Genomic DNA, 22,602 nt, shown 5'->3' on the forward strand with positions numbered 1-22,602 from the left:
TGAGGCGTTGGGGGGGGGCGGGACGTGAGGCGCGCGGCGCGGGAAGGCGGGGAGCGGGACCCGATGGTGCTGTGCGATGTGTGCGGGCAGGCGCTGCCCTCTGAGGCGGTGGGCAGGCGGCACCTGCGGCGCCCCTCCCTGTGCCGCCGCCAGCTCCGCTGCCCGCTCTGCAACGCCGCCGAGGGCTGCGATGAGCTCCGGCGGCAGACGGAGACGGCCCGCCCGGAGCCGGGCCCGCCGGGCTCCCGCAGCCCCGGGGCACCGCCCGAGTGTCCGTTCTGCGGGGAGGCGGCGGGGCGGGAGCTGGAGGAGCACGTCAGGGTGCGGCACGGGCACCTGCTGGGCGCCCCGGGCACGGGTGAGCGGCGGCGGGGAGGAGGGAGGCAGGGAGCTCTCCGCGGGGATCGGGGGTGGCAGCGGAGAACCGGCCGGGGGATAAAGTTGGAGCGAAGGAAGTGGTTGTTTGTTTAGATGCTGTAGTTTACTTCAGGCGTGGTCAGAATTTTATTTCACCTAACTGGCCGAACGCTGGTAGTTGTTTCTGAAGCTTAACGCTGGTGTCTCTGCTAGTGGGTAACAGTCTTAGAAGACCGCGTTTGTGATGTAACAAGTTACGTATACGGACTAGATAAATGATGGTTAGGATGCAAAATGTGCCAGTGCAGTCAACCACACTGCATAATCTGACTAAAATGTTTTCCTTAACCACCCCTCCACCCCCAACGAGAACACACCCACCCCCAGGTCGTAGCATTGAGCAGCATTTTACTTCCATGTGTGCAGATAATGCAGAGCTTGAATAATTTACTCGCCTGTATGCCAGTTTCTGCTTTAAAAATAGTTGTATTAAGGTGTTTTGGTTTTTTTATGTATTTAACACGTTTCTGAAAATTATATTTTCAGAAAACTGTATTTTGCAGTTTTACATTAAATGCTTCTGGTGAATTTAGATGATTATACCAGCAAGTTTTCCTCCAACCAGCCATAAACATTTAGCTGGGACAAATGCCTTCCAGAAACTGCTAACACAGGATATCAGCTCTTGTGTTTTGTGAACTGGTGAAGCTGCAGATAAAATCTGGGGACTCGAGGAGACCATGAAAGATGGAGTCAGGCACTTGTATGTGGTTCCCAGTGGCAGAACAACTGGCAGTGGGCACAAGTCAAAATATGAGGAATGCCATTTAAATGCAAGAACACTTCTTTTTACTGTGAGAGGGGTTAAACACTAGAACACATTCCTCTGGGGAGTTTGTGAAGGGAGTTTGAGAAGAGTCTGTACTTGGAATTATTGAAAAAAATTACTGGGAAAAGCTGGGTGTAACTTAATCTATTTAATGTGACCATTCTACGAGGGACTAGATGATTTCCAGAAATCTTTTTGAACTTTACCTATACTACATGGTACCCTCAGTAATAATCATAAAATTGAAGAAAAAACATTTATTTGAAGAAATGCAGGATGACCAACAAAATAAGAAAGACAGCACTTTATTCTTCCAGCCCAATAACTGCTGTGTTATTACAGGAATACTAAATTTTTCTGTTAGCAGAACACATCTTCTTATTAATGGTTTGATATTTCAGACTAAGCATTTCTTGATACAGATATTATCATAGCAAATTGTAATCTGTAAGTTAAATGGTGCAAAACTTAGTCGAAAGAATGAAAATATGTCTTAAAATTTTTGTGTAATTAGATACTCTCTTCACCACTTAAGAATTTGTAACGCTGTCTAGAAATTGCTGCCTTTCACTGGGGAATTTCAGTAGCAACACAAACTTCATTACTGTGTATTTGTCTTAGATTGTATATCAGGGCATGGTTCTAGAAAAAAACCTCAGGAATTGCATTCATCAAGACACTGTGTTTCTTTATCAGACACAGGAGATGGTGAACAGCTATATGAATGTCCTATGTGCAGTCTTACCTGTACAAACATTCAGATTCTTGAAGAACATGTGGATTTACACTTAGAGGAACATAACTTTTCAGAAGGTATGTGAAAGAGTATGGGCTTGATAATACTTGGAAGCATTTGCAAATATTTGCATGTTGTAGTGTAGAATCTCAGATAAAATTTAAAATAAATATTTCTATATTTAAAAGGAACTTGGACACATGTATAATGAAGTTAACATAGCTAAGATCCTATCACTTGTCCAAGTGTTCTACTTAATTACCACGCTAATAAAGAAGTCTTTGTCTATGCATGATTGCTAAGTAAATGAACTTCATGTTAGCCAAAAGAAAAACTTGGAGCAAAAAATGCTTAAAAGGCATCAGTATTATATATTTGGTTTTCTAGCTTATAGAAGGGTTACATAAGTGGAGTCTACAGTGGCATGTTCCACTATGATGAGTTGAGAATTTATAGCTTATGAAAACTTCATTGTTTTTCTCCATTAATTTCTGCAAATACTTTACTCATTCATTAATTGTAATGTTAAAGTAAAAAAATCTAAATTAATTTTATTTTACAACATGGCTAACAGAATCTGAGAGATTCCTTATTCAGTTCTCTATATATTTTTGTTACTTCCTTATGAGACTGCTATCAATGGTCTTAGATGCTAATAAGTTGTATTAAAGCAACCGTGACATTTTGCTAACAGTGAAGTGAAACACAGTAAACAAAAGCTGTTTTCTCAGCGGTACAGGTATATGCATTATTTGCCAAGTAATTGCTCCAGTAACTGCATAAACTTTTTCCAAGTCAAGAGTCTGAGTCTTGGTAGACTGAATGCAGTCAGTCCTGTTCAGCATTCGTTGCTAATAGCTCAAAGTAATGTGGTATGCATCTCCTAAAATTAATGTCCAATTTTGTTTACACATGTCGGCTTAAAGGGAATCTTTAAAAATTAAACAAATGATCCCTCAAAGCATTACAAACCTCCTGAAAGTCCCCTCACTTTAGAATGTTGTTCTGGAATAGGTGGAAACATTGGAGATTTAGAACTGGCTCAGCAGCTCCAAACTGAAGAAGATGAACGGCAGAGATCAGAAGAAGAGAAGCGAGAGAATGAAGAATTTAAAAAGCTGCAGGTACGCTCTGGTTTCTAAATGGTAAACGTAAAGTTGTGCCTTTAGAAGCTGAGTATCTTGGAATTGTAATGTCCTGGAATGGCAGGGATGGGTTGGAAGCAAATTCAGTCTCTCGGCAATGCTGATCCTGGCAGAGTGCTGGACATGGCAGCGTTGAGCTACTTGGCTTAACACCTTTGACTGGTGCTGGCTCAGGATAGGGCTGCCTTCTCCCTGTGCTTGCTGTTCTACTCTCCCAGCACACCTGCTGCCTGTGTTCCAGCCAGCTCTAGTGCTCTGCCTTGCAGTGCAGCTTGGAGCATATTCCCTGCCAAAGTGCTGAAGGCTCTGAGCATCCTGGCTGTCCTTTACTGGAATACCATCACCTGTTCCAGGTCCTGCTTCCCTCTGTCTCCCATCTCACAGCCCTGTTGACTCACTTCCCACTCTCACTACCTCCTTGCCAGACTGCCTCTGCCAATGGCTCTGCCAAGAGGGAACAGAGGGATATGTCTGCTCTTCCAGGTGTGGCTTTCCTAGTCCCACATTCATGTTCAGGAATGGAGCTTGGTCTTCAGCTCTAAAATAATTGTAATTCTGAAATTTTTATGTCTCACAATTTTTCAAAGTTACTGATAGTGATATTGAGAAACTGCATGGACGAAAGGTGAATTTTAAAATGTGATTTAAGTAATGCACATTCCATACCTAACAGAGACAGTATGGCTTGGATAATTCTGGTGGCTTCAAGCAGCAATTTCTAAAGAATATGGAAAGAGAAGTTGATAGAGGAAGGATGCAGCCCTTTGAATATCATAAGAGAAAAGCTGACATGCTGGAAAGTTTGGCTTCTGGTATAGATGATGGTAAAACAAAGACATCAGGTAAAGACGCTAAAATTATACAACCAAAACTATACTTTCTAGACCTTAGATTGTAGTGATCAAAACAGTCTTTAACAAAACGTAATTCATTGTTTAGTATTGGTTGTGTCCTAGTTCTAAACATTATTTTCTAGATCTATCCAAATGGTTATAGTCCTAAAGTAATAAGGAAATTAAATCTTGGTATAATTTTAATCTATGTTCTAACTCGCAGGATGTTTCTCTTGTTTTTTGTTGGGTTTTTGTTTGTTTGTTTTTGGTTGTTTTTTGGGGGAGTTGTTTGTTTGGTTTTGTTTTGGTTTTTTTTGCTGTGGAACTTGGAACCAAGTTGTCTGGTTATGGGCACAAATACATGTATTATATATATTGAGGATCCAAGTGTCTTATTACAAGTTTGTTGCCCTTGACTCTGTGCTTGTTTAATACTCATTGGTTCCTAATCCAGTGCAGCTGTTCAAATTTATAGCAGCTTTTTGTCTTGTGTTTCTGTTAATGGCTATATTGTGTAAGGTGGTGGCAGGTAAGCACAGTGTTCACCTGATTACAAAGCCCAAGAGAGGACTGTGAGGAGTAGACATCTACTTGATACATTATCTTTTAAATGTTTTATAGTTGATGCAGAAATACAGGGCAGGTGGGTCTCTGTGTCCCTTTCAAAAGGCTCCCTTGTCTTTACTTTCCAAGACCACAATTCAAAGGTCTTAGAGCCTATTGCTAGTGATTCTGGCTTACAAAATATCCACTTGGTTCTTGAAAACCAAGAAAATAAAATTTCTTCTGTCAAATGGATTGCATGGAAATAACACATTTAAAGTTTTCATTCTTGGTAATGATTTAGATTTCAGAGAAGTTGTTAGAAAATAATTTGTGGTGACTATGGAATGATTCTCTTCACAACATCATGACTATAAAAGGGCTTTGAGGATTTACATATATGAATTGAAGAGAGCATTACAAAGCATTTTCTTTCATGTAACAAAGGAGAACTTGGAATATCCTGTAGGAGGATTATTTAAAAATATTTACAATAATTCTCAAGTTCTGTGCCATTGCTGCCATTCCTTTTTTTTTTTTTTTTTTTTTTCTTTTTTCCCTCTTAGTTTCTCCAGGGAAAAAAAAAATAGTAAGCATAAGTATTGTTGTGTTTTTATAAAGCTGTAATGGAGGTAGCAGGGGCATAGGAATGCTTTATTTCTGACTTACTTTTTCTGTATCACTGTAATAGTTCCTTTAGCTATCACAGCTCATAATTTAGTCCAGGCTGTTTAATTTTCAATAGTAATTGTGTAGCAAAAGTGAAAAAATAATTTTGTTTTGAAAGCTTCATAGTACATAAATTCATCAAAATAAGGACCACTGAAATTAAATTGGGGCAATATCCACTGCTTTTGTGATTTGGGCTCTAAATGTAATGAAATTTTAAAATAAATTGTCTTCATCTGTATCTGTTCCAAGTTGAGGAAGGAATCTTTTGGTCAATTTGGTAGCTCATTTTACAGATGAACTTTATGTTTTGTCTTCCTTTAGGAGTCATTGAAGCATTGTGCAAGTACTATCAGAATGAGAACAAAGATGTGAGGCATGTGTGGCTTTCAGCAGGAGTAGATCACTTCCACTCATCTTTGGGCGACAGAGGCTGGGGTTGTGGATACAGGAATTTCCAAATGCTCCTTTCCTCACTGTTGCAAAACAGCTTCTACAATGACTGCCTGAGAGGTATTAAACAAAATGCTGTTTGTTCCACATACCTTGGATGACGGCCTGCTGACTGATGTTTTGCCTTTTCATTTACACAGCAAGTCTTACAAGGTCAATGATACCTATTAAATGGTTGTTATACCACTTCCACTTGCTGTGAAAGAGTCAGAGGTGAATACTGTCAAGAAATGATGTGGTTGAAGTTTTACCCTTTGTTTCTTTGATGCATCTTTGTAACATCAACTGCTTGTTATAAAAGAAGCTGAATATTTTTAATTGACTATTTCAGTCACTGTAACAATTCAAAAGCTTTTCTGTTCCAGATACTACACTAATTCCTAGTATCCCAAAGATTCAGTCCATGATTGAAGATGCCTGGAGAGAAGGTTTTGATCCTCAGGGGGCATCTCACTTCAACAACAGATTACATGGTTCCAAAGCATGGATAGGAGCATGTGAAATTTATTCACTGTTAACCAGTCTCAGGATAAAGTAAATATTGCTTTTTGTTGTGGTTGTTATTTTTAATTTCTGATTTAAGCGCTGTACCTTCAAAGGTTAGAATCCCCAACTGTGTGATGACAAAGCCACCCTAGTGACTGAATTTAACCATATATAAACAGACCTGATTTAGTGCAGCATGAAGCTGTGTAACCACTTACAGGTACATGTAACTACTTATAGGAAGCACATAAATTGAGTAACTGTTTAGATCATGGAGACTTGATGCAGAATTATGCCACATATGCATAAATTAAAGCACTGATTGAAAACTTTGTTTCTCTGCAAGTTTCTTCTCAAGAAGAATCTGAATTTATTCTATTTTCTGTGGCTTGCAGTTGGATTCTCTAGTGTACATGTATCACATACAAAAAAATGTAACATTAATTTTTGCAAGTTTCACAAGTTCTTGTTAGACTGAACAGAGTAGAGCACTTCTTTCTTATGTAATAAATTTTCTAGTTTGTGACAGTATATGTTTCATTGCTTTGTAATTATGTGGCCTGTATTCCTGTATTAAAAAATAAGAAAATATTAAAGACCACAGGATGCAGGGACCCAGAGATGAAAAAATTGTTTTAACAAGCAACCTGCTTGAAACTTTAGTGTTGTTTTGATTCTCAATGTTTTGTAGGTGCCAAATCATTGACTTTCACAAGCCCACTGGCCCTGCGGGTACACACCCTCGCTTGTTTGAGTGGATTTTGCACTACTATTCTACAGATAATGAAGGTGGTGCAAAGGTGGTGTGTACTTCCAAACCACCTATTTACTTGCAACATCAAGGTGAGTGTCACAATATGCTGGGTTCTTACCATTATCTATCTTTCTTTATATGTACTGCAGTTCAGAGCAGCATTTTTTAGTCATTTTGTTGAATTGAAGGCGTGGTTTTATTTCCCATAATTTTCCTATTTAGTAAGAGCAACATTAAGATTTGTATTTTTATTGGATGGAAGAGCTGAATGTGATTGGGATCTCAACTTTTTGACATATACTCTTATAACTATCTTCTTAAATTTCAAGTACTGCCTTTCTTGATCTGCAAATCAGTCATACATTACAAGGTAGTAAATGGGATTTATGTGTTTCTAAACCACTGAAACTCTTATTTTGATATTAGGTCATAGTCGTACTGTTGTTGGAATAGAGGAGAAGAAGAACAAAAGCTTATGTTTACTACTGTTTGACCCAGGATGTTCTTCCCAACAAATGCAGAAACTGCTGAAACAAAATGATGGAACTGGTCTCAAACTACTTCGGAAATTTGTGGGTAGCCTAAAAGAAAAGCAATACCAGATAGTGGCTGTAGATGGGGTGCTCTCTTTGGAAGAGAAAGCTGTAAGTATCTCAGAAAACAGTTTCTGTTTGTGAAAATTTAAAACCATCTGCATCTCTTCTTTAAATGCATATGCATATATGGTTGCATGGTGGATTTTTTGCATCTTTTCACTTTCCTTGATCTTTTTTTTCTTCCACTTTCTGCTCGTATAATCACAGGATATCAAAACAAAAAACGTTTTGCATATAAATGGATGCCACCTTGATGAAACCGACAACTTCTAGGTCTTATATGAAGCTTTCAGCTGTTTGGAGATATAAGTTAGGCTTTTTTAAACTTTCCATTTCCATACAGTGTTTTCTCATAAATAACTGACTGCGTGAGCATGTAAGATACTTACACTCATAATGCAAAATTACATTCAGAGATCTGAGCTGTTGAAATTTTTATAAATCCTATCCATGTGTTTGACTTTGGGGCATTTTACCTTTTTTATGACCTTATAAATTTTCAGCAGGTTGTCAAATGTGGTTTTTATTTCTTAAGCTTTTTCTTTCTTAAATTGATTTGGAGGACCAACGTTCCAATTCTGTGGTGTCTTACCAGCACTGTCCAGCATGTTCAAGCTTTTATTCAAACTATGAAATAACTGGTGACTGAATCACTTGCTTTGCCGTATTTATTGTGTATGTTGAAATGAGGTATTGTCTTAAGTGTTCTTTGGCCCTGAACATGTCAGAAATATCAGTGAAACATGGCCATATTCTCCTCCTGCTGAGAAAAGCCATAAAATTTAGGACACAGTGTAAAAAAAGTATTGTTTAGGTTTGGTTTTGATTTGCCACTTTTTTCTTCTTTTCAAAAATTTGATTTATATTTAAAAATTTCAGTAGTTTAGAGTGTTGTCTTGGAAGCTCCCATTTCATTAAGATGAAATGTAACCCCTAACACTCGTTAAGATTACTAAACTACTAATTTAGAAGAAGCTCTTTGAAGTGCTGGTTTTGTTCATGAAAATATTTTCTTTTCCTCTCTTCCCACCTATTTTTAGGCTCGCTGCTGTGCTTCTCAGGTCTTAACATCAGAGAAGATTCCTTAAAGGATACCTTTGTAACCTGCTTCTGGAACTTGCTGGGTGCAAAACAGTAAACTGCTGGACTGTGGAGCCTAAATCAACAATTTTTAGACTTAAACTATGTCTCCATAATTGCTTGGGAGCTCTGGAGAAGCACAACACTGGAGTAAACCTGTAGGTTTTGTGTTCCTTTCAAAACTTCTGCTTCCTAATACAAACGTACCTCTGAAGTATTGCGGTCCTTTCTTACTAGAAACTGCGTTATTTTCTTAGTTGCTTAGAATTAGCAACATATACTGTCTTGTAGCAAATGTCATTACTGTTGTTAATGAGCAGCGGATAAAGATACTATGGAGCTACTTCGTTGGAGTTCCTGGTCTCCATCTGTAAATGTGTTTATGCTGCCACCGTGACTGTTTATGTGCCTCTAATTTCTTCATGATTCAGTTTCTTCCACCAGGGATTTCTTTACTAGTAAACTTCTTTTCAATTAGTTGGCTTCTCTAGATGTATCACTTAAACACATGTGCTTAGGACCAGTGTTGGCATTGGCTAAGAGGTCTAAGAAAGTGTTTCCAAAATAGTGTGTATGCTTTAGGTGTTGTACAAGACAATCTTTTGGGGTAGAGGAAGAAAATATTCCTTTTGTACCATGAATAAATAAAATTAATATATATTTTTAAAAGTGTTTATTCCATCTTCACTTCATCATTTTTTTAAAAATTTCTCTTTTTTGTGTGTTTTATCGTGTATATCCCAAAAACGACACTGCCTTTTGACTAGTGCCTCTGTTGTGCAGGGTTAATGCCATTGAAGAGATTGGAGCTGTCTGCTGAAACACGTATCGTGGGTGTTTGAGGCACCCATACCTAGGACATGCTGCTCTGGTTGAATGTAAGAGCCCTGCCCCTCCAGGAGGGGAGCTGAAGGCTGGGAGGGATGGTAAAGTGTGTTGCAGGTAGCAAAGGATGTTTTTGCTTTACCAGCTGTATCGTGCATCCACCTATTGTAACTGGAATTTAGATACATCCCTTTCCTTTAGACTCTTTTTATGTTGACACCTAAATACAGGTGTAAGAGCCTTACCAGTCACCTCTTTCTCTTGTGTTTCATGTGTTCTGGCAGTAAGAGCTTGTCATTTTTGGAAGCAGTAAAACATGTGGATGTGTACAGATATTAAAATCCATAAATCACTGATTTTCCTGAAATATGCATTAAATTAAAAAAAAAAAAGTTATGAAAATGCATTCATTTCAGTGGCCTGTAAGCTTTGGAAGTTTTAAATATTTAGGACACTAGAGGGGCTCAGACTAGGAAAGAGTTCCTGGGAATTGGAGAACTGTCAGCTCCCTTATTAACCCTGTTCTATGTGGCAGGTGTCAAACAGATGGAAGGAAGGAAAGAAAAGCAGAGCTGCTCTCTTACTGTGGAAGACAGGTGTCTGCTAGGGAGGGCAGGAACCTCTCTTGGAATGAAAACCCCCTCCCTCCAAATTACTGTAATTTTGAAATCACGGGCTCTCAGGCAGAGATCTGGGGATAGGAATAACAGTTCTTTACTAGTATAACCAGGCAAACAAACAACACTAACTACAGCAATAACAAGAACACAGAACCAGGGATCCCGGGACAGCTTTCTCGGCTGAGATGGGATGGAGGAGAGGCTTCGTTTTCACAAACCCCTCGGGCAGTCAGTCCCGGTGCTCCTGCCGGGCTCCGAGGAACAGTCGGCTGGGAACAGCAGGGATGAGCTGAGATCCTGGGCCGGTGGCTGAGGTGTATCAGCAGCTCCGCGGTGGTGGCTGGCACTGCCACACGTCCCGGCAGGACAGGGGGTGCGAGGCCACCAACAAAGAGGGAAGAAGGAGAAGCAGCAGCTCCGTCTGGGTGATGGCGAAATTCCCTTCTCCAAGCCCCAACAGCTCCAAGAGAGTCTCGCTCTGCAGCCCAAGAAACCAGCCAGCCCCAGCTGCCCCACCCTCCCTCCCCCTGGGCCCAGCTAAACTCCGTGTTTTTCTCAAGCACCCACCAAGTACCATCAAAGCATCAAGGTTTCCCCACAACTAACAGGCGGATGAGACGGAACAAAAGGAAGGACACCCAAGTCCCAACAGATGCCAATACTGCAATCACAATTTGGATACAAAATCCTAGGCTTTGCAGGATGCTTGAGATTTTACAGGATTTTGATGTGGTAGGGCACCATGCTCTGATTTTTAACAGAGCTCTATTCAAAACATTCAGCCTGTTCAAAACTAAATTTATTCTGGTCAAGGCACAGTGTTGCAACTCACTATTGCCTCCATGCATTACAGTGCATACTTTGGACTGAGGCAGTTAAAAGCAATATACAAAAAAGGTTGTCAGCACCAGGATTTTAAATTACTGTAATTCTGTCAAAGTTTATAAATGGGATTTTATTCAATTAATAAGAATTAGTTTTCAATCTAATCCAAAGTACATAAGCAAATTTAAACATCTCGGCTAAACTTTTTCCAGAAAAAAACCCTTCTCTCCATTCACTTCAGTAAACTAACACACACAGCCAGGCTTACTCTCAGTCAAATTCCCTTTTATTTCACAGATGTTAATTGCTAACAAAGCTAAACAAATCTGCAGTTCAGACTGAGTCACTAAAACTTCTTATAAAGACCTGGAGGAACAGACTTTATGCAATTTTTTTGTCACTTCAAGCCTTATTATTTCCTCTGCTTTGAAATATAACAGCAAAAACACATTTTCACATTTTAACTTGTTTTACATAATTTTAACATTTTTAAGCTATACATTCTCTGAATGAAAACCAATAAATATGCTAGTGTGAAAACAGACTAGAAAATTTCAAAATTCTAGAAATATAATTAATGAGAAACTTCTTTTCATATGCAGATGACTTATCAGTGATCCACTTGGAAAATTTTCTAATTACCACATTTGCACAGACTACACGATTCTTTGATTTGGTTCAAATTTAGAGAGATCCAATTCACTCATTTTATGAAAAACCCACCAGTTTTAAACATACATAGCTGGAAATGGAAAGCAGCCTTAGGAATTAAATGGGGCTTTATGCAGCTGAGTTGAGACATGCCAGAAATAAGTTCAGTGCTGAAGAGCATTTTAAAGCATCCTAGCAATTACACAGGAAGCTGGATGTAGTAACTATGAAGATTTCAATCCAACTGTATCTTTGGAAAAGACAAGATTTAATATCACATTAGCTCACAATTCTTTTAATGTATCTGGTAACTCTGTTGGAGTACAGATTCTGCTTATTGCTTTGAAACATAAAGCATTGTCATTGAGACACAGATGCTTATCTAGAGTTCTTAGTAGCCAAAATTGAAAAGAACATAGGGACAACAGTAGGAACAAAGGCACATGGTTAATTTATAAAAGTATTTACAGGGTACTTGAACACTTATTTCTATCTACTAGAAATTCATTCACCTTGAATGAAAAAAAAAAGGAAAAAAAACAGGTTAAAGGAAGTCATCCAAAACAGATGTTCTTGAGCGATATGAGCAGAGAATATTATAACCATTAAATTATTTTCATAATTAAACTTCTCATCTTGAGTATGGAATTTTCAAATAATAAAATTCATAAATTTATTATTCCTCTAAGCAATGTGATATTTTAGTGCAACCCTCTTCAAAGATTGAAGCTGGCACAGTTAAGGCAGTCTACTAACAGTGTTTAAAATTCAGCACACAGTGTTTAATCGTTGAAGTGCCTGTCTATTTGGAAAGCTGTCTTTTGACACCATCATCCTTCTAGCGCTGCAGTTTCAAACACAGCATGTTTAAACACTGCAGTTCTTGCAGTGTTTGGGCTGTTTGGAGGTGGTAAGAGAGGACTCTAACAGCTGTTAGCTCCAGAAACAACTCTGAAGGATGGGCAACATCCCCAAATTGATGTGTAGCTTTACTGCATTCTGTGCTAACCTTCACAGGCTGCCAACACAATGCTTCTGAAACTACACCAATTACATTCAAATCTATAGAGCACTCTATAAATCCTGCTGCTGTAATGTGCACTCCACTCATAGTGTTTTGATACAGTTCGCTGCCAAAAGCAAACTCATCTTCCTAATGTGGATTTTGATTTTTCATAGAAGTTCATTGAGGCACACATTCAAAAAAACCCAAGCCCTCTCTGAACAAATCAACCAAACTTCAAGAGGATTTCACATTCTGATTTTTTTTCCCCCCTACTGACCTGAATTCACCATTTTGAAAATATTATTCATGACTATGGAAAAACAATTGAATTGTATGGAAATGGTTTCCACTAGGCTTTAATAAGGCTATACAACAAAGGTGCCTAGTGCTGTCTATCTACAGCTGACAAACTGGGGCACCAGAACTGACTTGAATTATTAAAAAATTCCACAGGAGGAAGAAACAAAAAAAAAAAACCCTGCATAGCATGTGATCCCTTTTATTCACCAAAGCTGCCCATGTTTATCCCAGGTGGAAGACAGCAGAACAGCTGCTCAGCATTCAGATGCAGGTGTGTTTAGTGCTTGCTGTAACATCTTCCCATCTTGCATGTTGCCACATCCCTTCAAAGGACAATTACAGAAGTACGGAGGAAAAAAATTAGAGAAAATAGAAAAGCGTTTTCAGACAGATCAGTATTTCTCAAATTTTTCATTTGAAATATTAAAGTAAATTTATTTATACTGAAAGTCATCAGAAGACCATTCTCCTGGATTTAAAATATGTTGTTTTTTTCTTTGGAAAAAAATTAAGAAAAAAGAAAAACGATACACATTACTAAAACCACAGATGCTGTGGCTTTCCTGCTTGCCCCTCTCTCCTTACATATGTCCATACTGATGACAGAATCAGTTCAAATAAGTCTAATCACTATCTAAATTAACAGGGTTGTAGTCAGGGTCATCCTCTTCATCCTCCAACTCTAAATCATCCATTTCTTGGAATAAAGATTCATCAACCTCCACATTGTTTCCAGCTGTAAGGAACAGAAAGATACTTTATTTTCATAAAAATAACAACAAACAAGGAAACAAACAAGGAAAACATTAACAACAAGAAAACATACAAGACCTTTTCATATTAGTTCTTCAATGGAGGTAGCTGCTAACTTACTTGGCTTTTTATATACCAAATAGATATGGAAAAATAAATGCCACATTTTATCTTTTTACAGCTGAAGTTTTTTTCTTTGTATCAAAACCCAGTCAAGACAAATGTCATACAGAATCTCAGAACTCACTGGGAGCATGAAATTAAAATTTACATTTGCCAGAAGCAGAGATTCTTTCTCCCCTGGACAGCCAAAGCCAGAGCTCAGGACCTCAGGGCTGGAATAATTACTACTATCTAATGAGATAAATTCACAGGGCTCATAAAAAATTCCTTACACAACATATGCTGACATACATATATTTGCTTTCAGATTTAAATTTTACAAGCAAGATAAAGCTTTGACTACTTTCTCATTTTCTTCTGAAAGAGATGCTGCTGAGCTAAGGAGAAAACTTGAGGGCTGCTGTTTTGTTTTCATGTAACAACAGTGACATCTTCTGGTCACCAAATGAAGTTCCTAGCACTTCACTGGACCTGAAGGCACCGTTATGAGACAATGCCATTATCCTCTGAAAATTAGTACTACATGCTACTGTAGTATGAAAACAGAGTTGGTAACCTGTTGCTTATATGATAGAATGCAAGCAGCAATAAAGAGATTTTAATCACCAGTAGCAACAGGATTACAAATTAATGCAGTAGTAGCAACAGGATTACAAATTAATGCATTAATCCCAAATCATCTGGGCACAGAGCCCAGGTAGAGGTCTGATCCTCCCTTGAGGCAGCCAAATGTGCCATCAATAAACCATCTCCACTTTAGGTATTTTCTAGGAAGACAAGATTAAATAATTCCCTGTAAAAAAACCTAAACTTCCCCATTACTACCATTTCAAGTTTATACCCACTGACATTCATAAACTTTTTTTTTTTTAATTGTTACTTGCACAGAAGAATTTTGACTCTTCTGCCTGTGTTTTGTGATACCAGTAGATAATGCAGCTATATTAAAGAACTGTCTTACCTCAAAACTCAGGTATTTTAAACTAGGGTATGTTACTGTGAGTATATATGCTTTTATATGCTTTATCTCCAAATGATTTTCCAAGTTTAGTATTTTTCTGGCACAGGCTTACAGAATTTTCATCTGGAACCAGGTCAGTATTTTAGGTAAGGTAACAGGCATATCTGCAGAAACCATGAAAAATAACTGGGTTGCACAGAAGCAAATAATATTTATTTCGGCCTGCAAGATGTCTACTATCCGTGTTCAGGTTCAGAGAAAAAGTGACAGAAGTCCAAGACCTGTGCTTGAAATCACGGGTTGAAATCAGGGGTTAGAAAGCTGGCTATTAGGAAAAAAAAAATATCAGGGCTGACTTGGGTTTTTTTTTATTTTGTTTTTGCTTTTCTTTTTTTTTTTTTTTGTTTTACTCCCAGTCCAATCATTAAAACAGAAGCAATGTAAATAAGATCAACTCAAGCACAAGGCTGCAAATAAATACACTTTATCATTGTGAAAAGGTTTTGGTTTTGAGAAAAGTTAAAATTACTTCTGTTCACTCTGCAAAGCAGGACTTCTTGGAAAGTTCTTCCAAAGTGATTCTGATGTAAGATGTTAAGTCAGAAATATAATGCAGATTTTGCTTAGGAAATTTGACCTATTTTAAGCCACTGCCTTCCAGCTGTGGAATCTAATAGAAATTTACCTTCCTCCAAGAACTGGATGTCAGAGGTGTCAAGGTTATGATCCATTTCAAACAGCTGTTTACCTAGAAATAAAAAACAATATATAAGCAAGTACAGTTCTGAAGCAACTATAAACCTAAGGCAACAACAGTCAGCATGTGTATTTTAGTCTTTTCAAATCAACCAATTCTAGCAGTCTTATGTTTTTAACTGCTAATTTCTGTAAGGTCCCCATTCTGGTTTTTTTTTTTTTCATTCATCCACGACTCATCCATGCCAACAAGCTTCCTCCTCCTACATGTGAAATGGGTCACTGTAATGTTATTAAGACTTTAATATGGGGGGCATTTACAACCCCCAATACAACAAATTTACAACCCACAGCCTGTGTTCAGTTCTTACTGCTTTACTCTTCATTTTGCATTCCACAGGAGATCCTCTGTCCTAACTGGGAAGGAAATCAGCTGACTCCTCCACCTTTTTTTAGATATTCTCCCATTCAAAAAGACTTGGATCTACACACACACACACACACACACAGCTGTGAAGGCAACATCACAGAATAGTGACTTTCTGGCTGAGAGGAACAGGAAGAAAAGCTCAGGTCTCATTCCACATAATCACCTGTCTTTCATCTACACTGCTTATGAAAGCTTCCACAAATAAGACTGGTTGGTGTCCATGGTAATACTGGAATTACAATAATGACATCCAAGAATACATCTGGTTTTGGTTTGGTAAAGGGAAGCTTCTACAGACTACATTTGTATAGAGGAAAACAGACAGCACATAATAACAGCACTTGAAAGAACAGAAAAACTAGAAGCCTGATTTCTGTTATCTCATCTTTGCAGATTCCCAAATGCATACCCTTCAGAGAGGAATCAAGTGTGTCCCTGGTCCTGTACAGCTTTTTATGAAACTTAATTTCCATCTCTGTCAAATTTCATCAAAACTGGCCAGAAGTGAGGAGAAAACAGAATGGTGATACAGCATGGCCACACTGGTTACGTTTTTTCAGGTAATCAGGACAAAAGTAGATCCAGCATCACAGGAGGACTACTTCAAAGCTAAGCCATGCAGACTATGGAGCAGAATGCCAAGACCTATCATCTGTGTAAAAATTACTTTTAAACTGGTCATTATAGGCTGGTACCACTGCAGAAATTTCATGACCAGTACTAAAACATACCGCTTAGCTTATTTTTGCCCGCTTGCTCTTCTTCTTTCATCTTTTTCCTTTTTATTTCTAGAAGCTCTGCATCAAACTTGGCTTTCCAATTAAGGAAATTCTCAATGGTAACAGGAGTGCCATGAAAACGTTGCTGCAAGAATAGAAAACAAGGTTGCAAACACAACTTGCAAAGCTATAGGTGAAGATAAGCATTCTCTTAATTATTTAAATTACAACACTCTGAAGCACTGTGAAGTATTCTGAGAAATTAATCCTAATCCTGAGAATATATAAAGAATACATTATTGTGGTTTTTGTCATGAGACTCTTCCGCTCAGAGAACTATACTGAGGTGGAAACTCTCACGGAAGAACCTTGCATACTCCTTTTGGACCTAGCATGCAACTAGGACCTAGTTCACAACTCTCCACTGATATCGGTTATTTATAAGTAGACAGTACTTCTTACCAACCCTTAAGTACAATCTACCCTGAAATACTGTCCATTAAAATACATTAATCCTTTTATATTGCTGAAACAGATAAAAAAAAAAGATTATTTTTTCTCAGATATTTCTTTGCCAATTTTCAGAAATACAGAACCTTTCAGGTCCCATCACCCTCCAGCTATTTCTCAGGAAGTGAATGAAAACTCATTAGTTGGACTTAGCATAATCCATGAATGGTAGCACTATTCTACAAGAGGGCAAACCAGTATTGAAGATTGGTCCCTGCTTCCACCTCATCCGCTCAGCCCACCCAGGAAGACAGTCTTCCTCAAACCATGGAGCCCATGTGCAGCATGACTAACCTTTTTTGCTCCCCATTCCCTCCTGCTCCCCCTTCTTCCAGCAAAAAAACTGTCTACAGCAAATCTGATTTCATTTGGGAAAAATCCCTGCCTTAGGAAGTAATGCTAGAAGGGACTGTGAACATGCAGTTAAGACTCTAAAAAGGGCAAGACAAAAGGGGAAAAAAAGATCACTTAAGTTCATTAAACAATCTTAAGTTTCAATTAAATTATCTTTAGGACAGCTGTTCCTTTCCCACTGCAACTGAGAACTGCTCCTGCATCAAACCAATGCATTTTAAAGAAGCTGAAAGTCTTTTTCATTTAGAACGTTATTTTACATACTTTCTCTTCTTCTTCTGCTTCTCTTTCTTTCTGTTTCTTCTCTTCTTCTCTTCTTGTTTTTATTTGATCCACTATTTCATTTAATTTCTCCTGTACCGCTGAGACCAGAGTGAAGATCATAACCATTCCTAAATTTTCTTCTGCCTACAACACAAAGAAGACAACTTCAAACAGAAGAACCTGAATGCATAAACATGTTTTTAGAAAGCAGGATGTGCAAATGCAGAGGGCACAGCTGACATATTCTGCACCAGTCTCAAAAGCTCGCTGTAAAATTCAAATTCAACTGTCCAGTTAATCCAGTTAGTTATCCCCAAATGGGTATGCAGCACAACACAAAGATGAATGCCTGTGTTCAGGTTATTAACAAATTATAGACATCTTCTGAAAGGCTTTTTCATGAATAAAACAAAGCCGACAGTAGAAACACAACTCTAAAATTTGCATGTCATAAATCATAAGACACAAGTCACTCAGAACCTTTCTTCTCCTGGAACAGTTTATTCCTTAATTCTATTACATGCTCCTTTGAAGTGAGACAGTTTCCCAGGAAAACAAAAAAAAAAAATCAGCTGATAGAAGAAAGGTTATATGAAATAAATTCAAAATGAAAAAAATGCCCACTAAACATATTATGGCAATTTTAAGGCAGTGAAGACTTGCCAGAAATTCCTGAAACCAAAGAAGTGCTTCCTTCCTTCCTTCATGAAGGTTTGATGATTTCCTGATCCCAAAGGTTGAGGAGATCCACCCCCAAACAGTTATGTTATCAAAGAGAATCAGGAATCAATGTGGCATCTTTTAGTATCTCCAAATGAAACTGAGGCAGCTTATTTTCATAAATACTATATATATATATATACATACACACACAAACAAATTAGACAAACAAGTTAGACAAATTCACCTTAAGCTAGAAGTGGAAAAGAGTGGGAGCCATCGTGCACTTCCATTTCATTACTCTGTATTATTGCACACACTGAATTAGCCCTGTATCTTATCTCAGTGGTGTCATTCACCAAATTCAAACTTCAAAGTAAGTCCCAATATTAGGGGACAGGTTTCAGATCAGTAGCACATACCTCCAAAAACAACTGATTTGAGAGAGAAATTCCAGCCAAAGTGTGCAGTTGCATCAAGGTGTACCAAGATCTTCCATTTTCCTTACCTGCTGCTCTAGCAGTTTTATTATGTCCATGACATCATTATCATCAAGATTTTCCTGTGAGACAATCTCATACAGCGGAGTTTCATCGGGGTATTTTTCTCTATAGGTAAATTTAAGGGTTGTCTGGACAGCTACAAGGTAAAGAAACACATGTTCTTATAGTGATAACTCTGTTTAGCTTTAATTGTATGTTTTCCTACTGCATTAACATACTAAAGATTATAGAATACAAACTATTCTTGCCTTTAAGGAACAGTCTTCTTACGCAGATGTTAAAACAATGTGAACAGATTTAAACATAACCCAAGAGTTCAAAGAAATTAAGATGATAATGTTTACACTTGCACAAACTATTAAAACCTACTCATGTCTGAAAGGTCTTTAGGAAGACTGAAAAACCTTCTGTGGTATGACGGGTTCTAGAGCAGTAATTTCCCTCATACTCTACTTAAAGCTGGAAAATAGCCAGTGTTGTAGTAACAACTAGACAAAATCTCAGCATACTAACACTTCAGATTCTGTGTGCCTAGCTGAAGTATCAACCTCTGTGTTGGGTTCCAGGGCTCCACACTGTGGACAAATATCATATGTCCAGTAGAAGTTATTAATCGGAGAAAAGAAAAATGCATTCAATCTGAAGCTGCCCAGAACCAGGATAACATGGAAATGAGGCAAAAGAGAATCAAGTTCCTTTTAGACATCCTTCCAGAATACCAGGGACAAGTTTTCCTTTATTTCCAGACTCACAGTTCTTGGCAGCACAGCAGTCTGTTCAACATGGACACCTGCTCTAAGCAGGACTTACTCCTTTAAAACTAAGTAACACAGAACCAGTTTATTCCTTCTGTTATAGTATCCAGAATAGCAGCTTTCCGATTTCTTGGAGTAAGGCTTGCTTACAACATGCCCACGCAATTGTTGGTAGTTAACAAATACATTGGGACTTGGGACCCACAGCCTTCTGCTCTGGAACTGTTCCTTAATGGCTGCACATTCAAAGCACACAGACTCAACTCTCCCACATAGCTGGCACACACACAGTTGCCAGAAAAAAAAAATCCCTTCACAACATGTCTGTAAGTCACTGCAAAGATAGTGGAACCCATACCTTTTGAAACTACGCTACAAAGCCTTTGAGATTCAGCAGAAAGTACCTCTGCAGTGAGAGCATAACATTTCTGCAAACTAAACAAGGATCACCCAAATCCTTGAACTAAGGAATTGTTAAGGAATGTCTGCTGTATCAGGCCCCTATAAGGATCTAAGAGGAGGTATACATAGCTATTGGTGATAGAATTAAACATATATAGGAGAAGTTTCTGAGTAAGGCATGATCAACTTACTTTCATCATTTTCTCCAGCTTCAGATGTCACAGTGATTGTGAAAGTTGTTGGCTTTTCTGACAATACTGTTCAAAGGAAAAAAGCAAGAGTCAGGGAGAGTTATTAAATCAATTACTGCTTCACAGCACTAAAACTGAACTTCTCAATGACTTATGAAGAAAGCAAGCTCTTGATACAGTGTTAAGGGCCTTTTTAACTTATTAATGTAATGCTTTTCAATTAACAGCTATATTTCATATGATGTGATGCCTCAAGTGCTCTTTGAATGAGACCATATACATCATCAAACGATACCAAAGGGTTTCACTTTTGGAAAACTTTCTCTTCTGGAAGCTTCACTATTCCAGAAAGTGCAAATCAAATAAAACAACCTCTGGTAGTGCACTGACTGCATGCAGAAAGCTACCAAAGCTAATTTGCTTTACTGCACCAAATGCATCTGATAAGAATCCAGTGCACTCTTGACCCCAGATTATTTTTACAGTATGCCCGCACCTATATTTAAAACAGCCTAATGCAAGAAATGCTACTAACCAAGCAGCGTACTAGAATGAAAGTGTGTGAATCAGCAGCTAGAAGACAGACAGCACAACACAGCAAGAGCTGCGACCTGTGTTTCACAGGCTAAAAGCCTCCTTGTACAATTGTGGGTTGCAGATCACATCCTCATGTAAGGACTGCTCTGCACCATTGTAATAACCTATGCCCAAATTAGTGTACATGCTCTCGAAGTATCAACTGAATTTTGCCTAATTGCTGATGCACAACTACAGTCTTTATTCCCCTTTCTTCTCTTGGGCATAAAAGCATTATATGAGTGAACAATAACTGAGTACACAACAGAGTAGAGGCTGTATGAAAGAATATGACTATCAATATCAGATATCCAGCATCCCCAGTTACCAGAGACCAATTCATATACCTTTAAGTAATCTTTAACATAACACCGAAGACCTGAAAATATTTTCAGGTTGCAGAAACAGGCAACTGTACTGGGCAAATGTTTGTGTGGTGAAGTTACTGCCAAGTAAAATGCTGTGGAACTCTAGGCAGAGTAGATACTGTGGAGGAAGGAATCAGAAAATGCCCCCGATTTTTCCATTGTAAATATTCTTTGGATACAGAATGCCAAAAATCATGTTGGATTAGCCGGCATGGTAGATACTCTTGATTGTTTGAAGGTAAATTGGTAATCCTGAAAAACTGATGAACCAATGTACCTACAACATGAAAGTTTCAGCAATATAACATGCTGCACCAGGGAATTAAAGTCTGCCCTTTTTTCACCTGTAATGGAGTAAGGCACTTAGTAGTGGCTATACATTTACGGAGGAAACAGCATCTTTGAGCACCTCAAAACACCCAGTGCCTCACGATCGAGACGAGCCTGTTACCGTAAAGGCAAACCGGTCGGCACACAAACCAACACCGCGATTCCCACCTAGGGCCGCATCTTTCGAAAGGCATTTCCGAAGAGCATCCTTCCAGCACAGGGGACCGGGCTGGCTGCTGTGCCACAGCGCAAAACGCGGCAGGGGCAGCGCCCACCGACCGGGCCACGAGGGCCATCAAGCGCTTCGCTTTTCCCGGCCGGGGAAAGCGAACCAACATCCCGAGCACCCTCCCAAGCCGCGCGGCTCGGAACCCCCGCGGGACCCGCGGCAGCCCCGCCGCGGCCTCCCGCTCCTCGCCCCCGCACGCCGGCTGCGAGTGCGGCCTCGCCGCGGCCCCGCACCCGTGAACGAGTCCGGGTAGATGGACTCCAGCGCCTCCAGCTCGTTGCGCTGCTCCTCGCTGTAGTCGGTCATCGTGGCCCGCCGCCCACGGCCATGGGCCGCCCGCACCGCGACGAGGCCGCCACCCCCGCCCGCCGCCCGCGCCTGCGTTGTCCCGTCCCGTCCCGGCCCTTCCTAGCATGCCTCGCGCTCGCGATAGGCGGGGATGCCGCCGCTGGCTGGGCAGGGCCGGGCAGGGAGCCGCGGAGGAGCGAGCGAGCGAGCGAGCCTCGCGCTCGCGATAGGCGGGGATGCCGCCGCTGGCTGGGCAGGGCCGGGCAGGGAGCCGCGGAGGAGCGAGCGAGCGAGCGAGGGAGGGAGGCCGAGCACGGGGAGCCCGTCCTGATCCGCGGCCGCCTTTGCAATTGCCGTGCTCGCTGCTCAGTCAGTGCCAGCTCTCGCTGCCTGGCGCTCAGCTCCGGGGCCTGCAGGAGGGATCCTGCTGGCATGGCCGCGCTGCCTCCCCGCCCCTGCCGGGAGCGGCGGCCCTGGCGGAGCTGGGTCCTCACGCCCTGTGTTACACAGACTCGTGATGGTACGGTTCGCTCGTGGATGTTTTCCTGTGAAAATTTACAGGGATCAGCAAACTGAAGGGGATTCAAACCCGATGCTCTAGGTATTGCGTAAAGCAGCTGAATGCCATTTCTGCCAGAAATTAGAAGTTTACTTGATGCAGGTGGTGGTTTGCAGCTTGAAGTTAAACAGCAGCCGCAAACGTCCCGAGAAACGTTCACCGTGATTCCAGGAGTCCCAGCCCATCGGTGGCATCACCGTGATGTGTGTGCAGAATAGGAGTC

General features: G+C 39.9%; 2 protein-coding genes across 3 annotated transcripts; one reads left to right on the plus strand and one right to left on the minus strand.

The window, feature by feature from the left end:
- Window positions 1-32: 32 nt before the first annotated feature.
- ZUP1 (zinc finger containing ubiquitin peptidase 1) lies at window positions 33-9,153 on the plus strand. 2 transcript variants are annotated; one of them, XM_015623481.3, is made up of 9 exons: window positions 33-358; window positions 1,883-1,999; window positions 2,937-3,046; window positions 3,741-3,909; window positions 5,437-5,625; window positions 5,931-6,099; window positions 6,743-6,894; window positions 7,232-7,449; window positions 8,442-9,153. In XM_015623481.3, the coding sequence occupies exons 1-9, from the start codon at window positions 64-66 to the stop codon at window positions 8,487-8,489; spliced, it is 1,467 nt and encodes a 488-aa protein (XP_015478967.1). In that variant the 5' UTR covers window positions 33-63; the 3' UTR covers window positions 8,490-9,153. The 2 variants fall into 2 exon arrangements, with proteins under 2 accessions (XP_015478967.1, XP_033368717.1); XM_033512826.1 differs by having other exon boundaries at window positions 7,304-7,449.
- Window positions 9,154-10,863: 1,710 nt separating this feature from the next.
- On the minus strand, window positions 10,864-21,924 carry RWDD1 (RWD domain containing 1). The gene is made up of 7 exons (XM_015623235.2): window positions 21,766-21,924; window positions 20,030-20,095; window positions 18,687-18,817; window positions 17,519-17,662; window positions 16,403-16,535; window positions 15,231-15,293; window positions 10,864-13,444 (listed from the first exon to the last, which is right to left on the minus strand). Exons 1-7 carry the CDS (start codon window positions 21,836-21,838, stop codon window positions 13,332-13,334), a joined length of 723 nt encoding a protein of 240 aa, XP_015478721.1. The 5' UTR covers window positions 21,839-21,924; the 3' UTR covers window positions 10,864-13,331.
- Between the last annotated feature and the right edge of the window lie 678 nt (window positions 21,925-22,602).

Source organism: Parus major, chromosome 3 (genome assembly GCF_001522545.3).
Source record: "Parus major isolate Abel chromosome 3, Parus_major1.1, whole genome shotgun sequence".
Lineage (NCBI taxonomy): Eukaryota > Metazoa > Chordata > Aves > Passeriformes > Paridae > Parus > Parus major.

What these genes read in the sequence shown, in the direction of transcription:
- RWDD1 (XM_015623235.2), bottom strand. Translation starts at nt 21,838, where the DNA reads ATGACCGACTACAGCGAGGAGCAGCGCAACGAGCTGGAGGCGCTGGAG. An exon ending in GGGCAAAAATAAGCTAAGCG is followed by an intron (nt 15,294 to 16,402) that starts GTATGTTTTAGT and finishes TTTTATTTCTAG; the next exon opens with GTAAACAGCTGTTTGAAATG. An exon ending in CATCCAGTTCTTGGAGGAAG is followed by an intron (nt 13,445 to 15,230) that starts GTAAATTTCTAT and finishes TGTTCCTTACAG; the next exon opens with CTGGAAACAATGTGGAGGTT.
- ZUP1 (XM_015623481.3), top strand. Translation starts at nt 64, where the DNA reads ATGGTGCTGTGCGATGTGTGCGGGCAGGCGCTGCCCTCTGAGGCGGTG. An exon ending in CTACAATGACTGCCTGAGAG is followed by an intron (nt 5,626 to 5,930) that starts GTATTAAACAAA and finishes TTTCTGTTCCAG; the next exon opens with ATACTACACTAATTCCTAGT. An exon ending in TATTTACTTGCAACATCAAG is followed by an intron (nt 6,895 to 7,231) that starts GTGAGTGTCACA and finishes TTTTGATATTAG; the next exon opens with GTCATAGTCGTACTGTTGTT.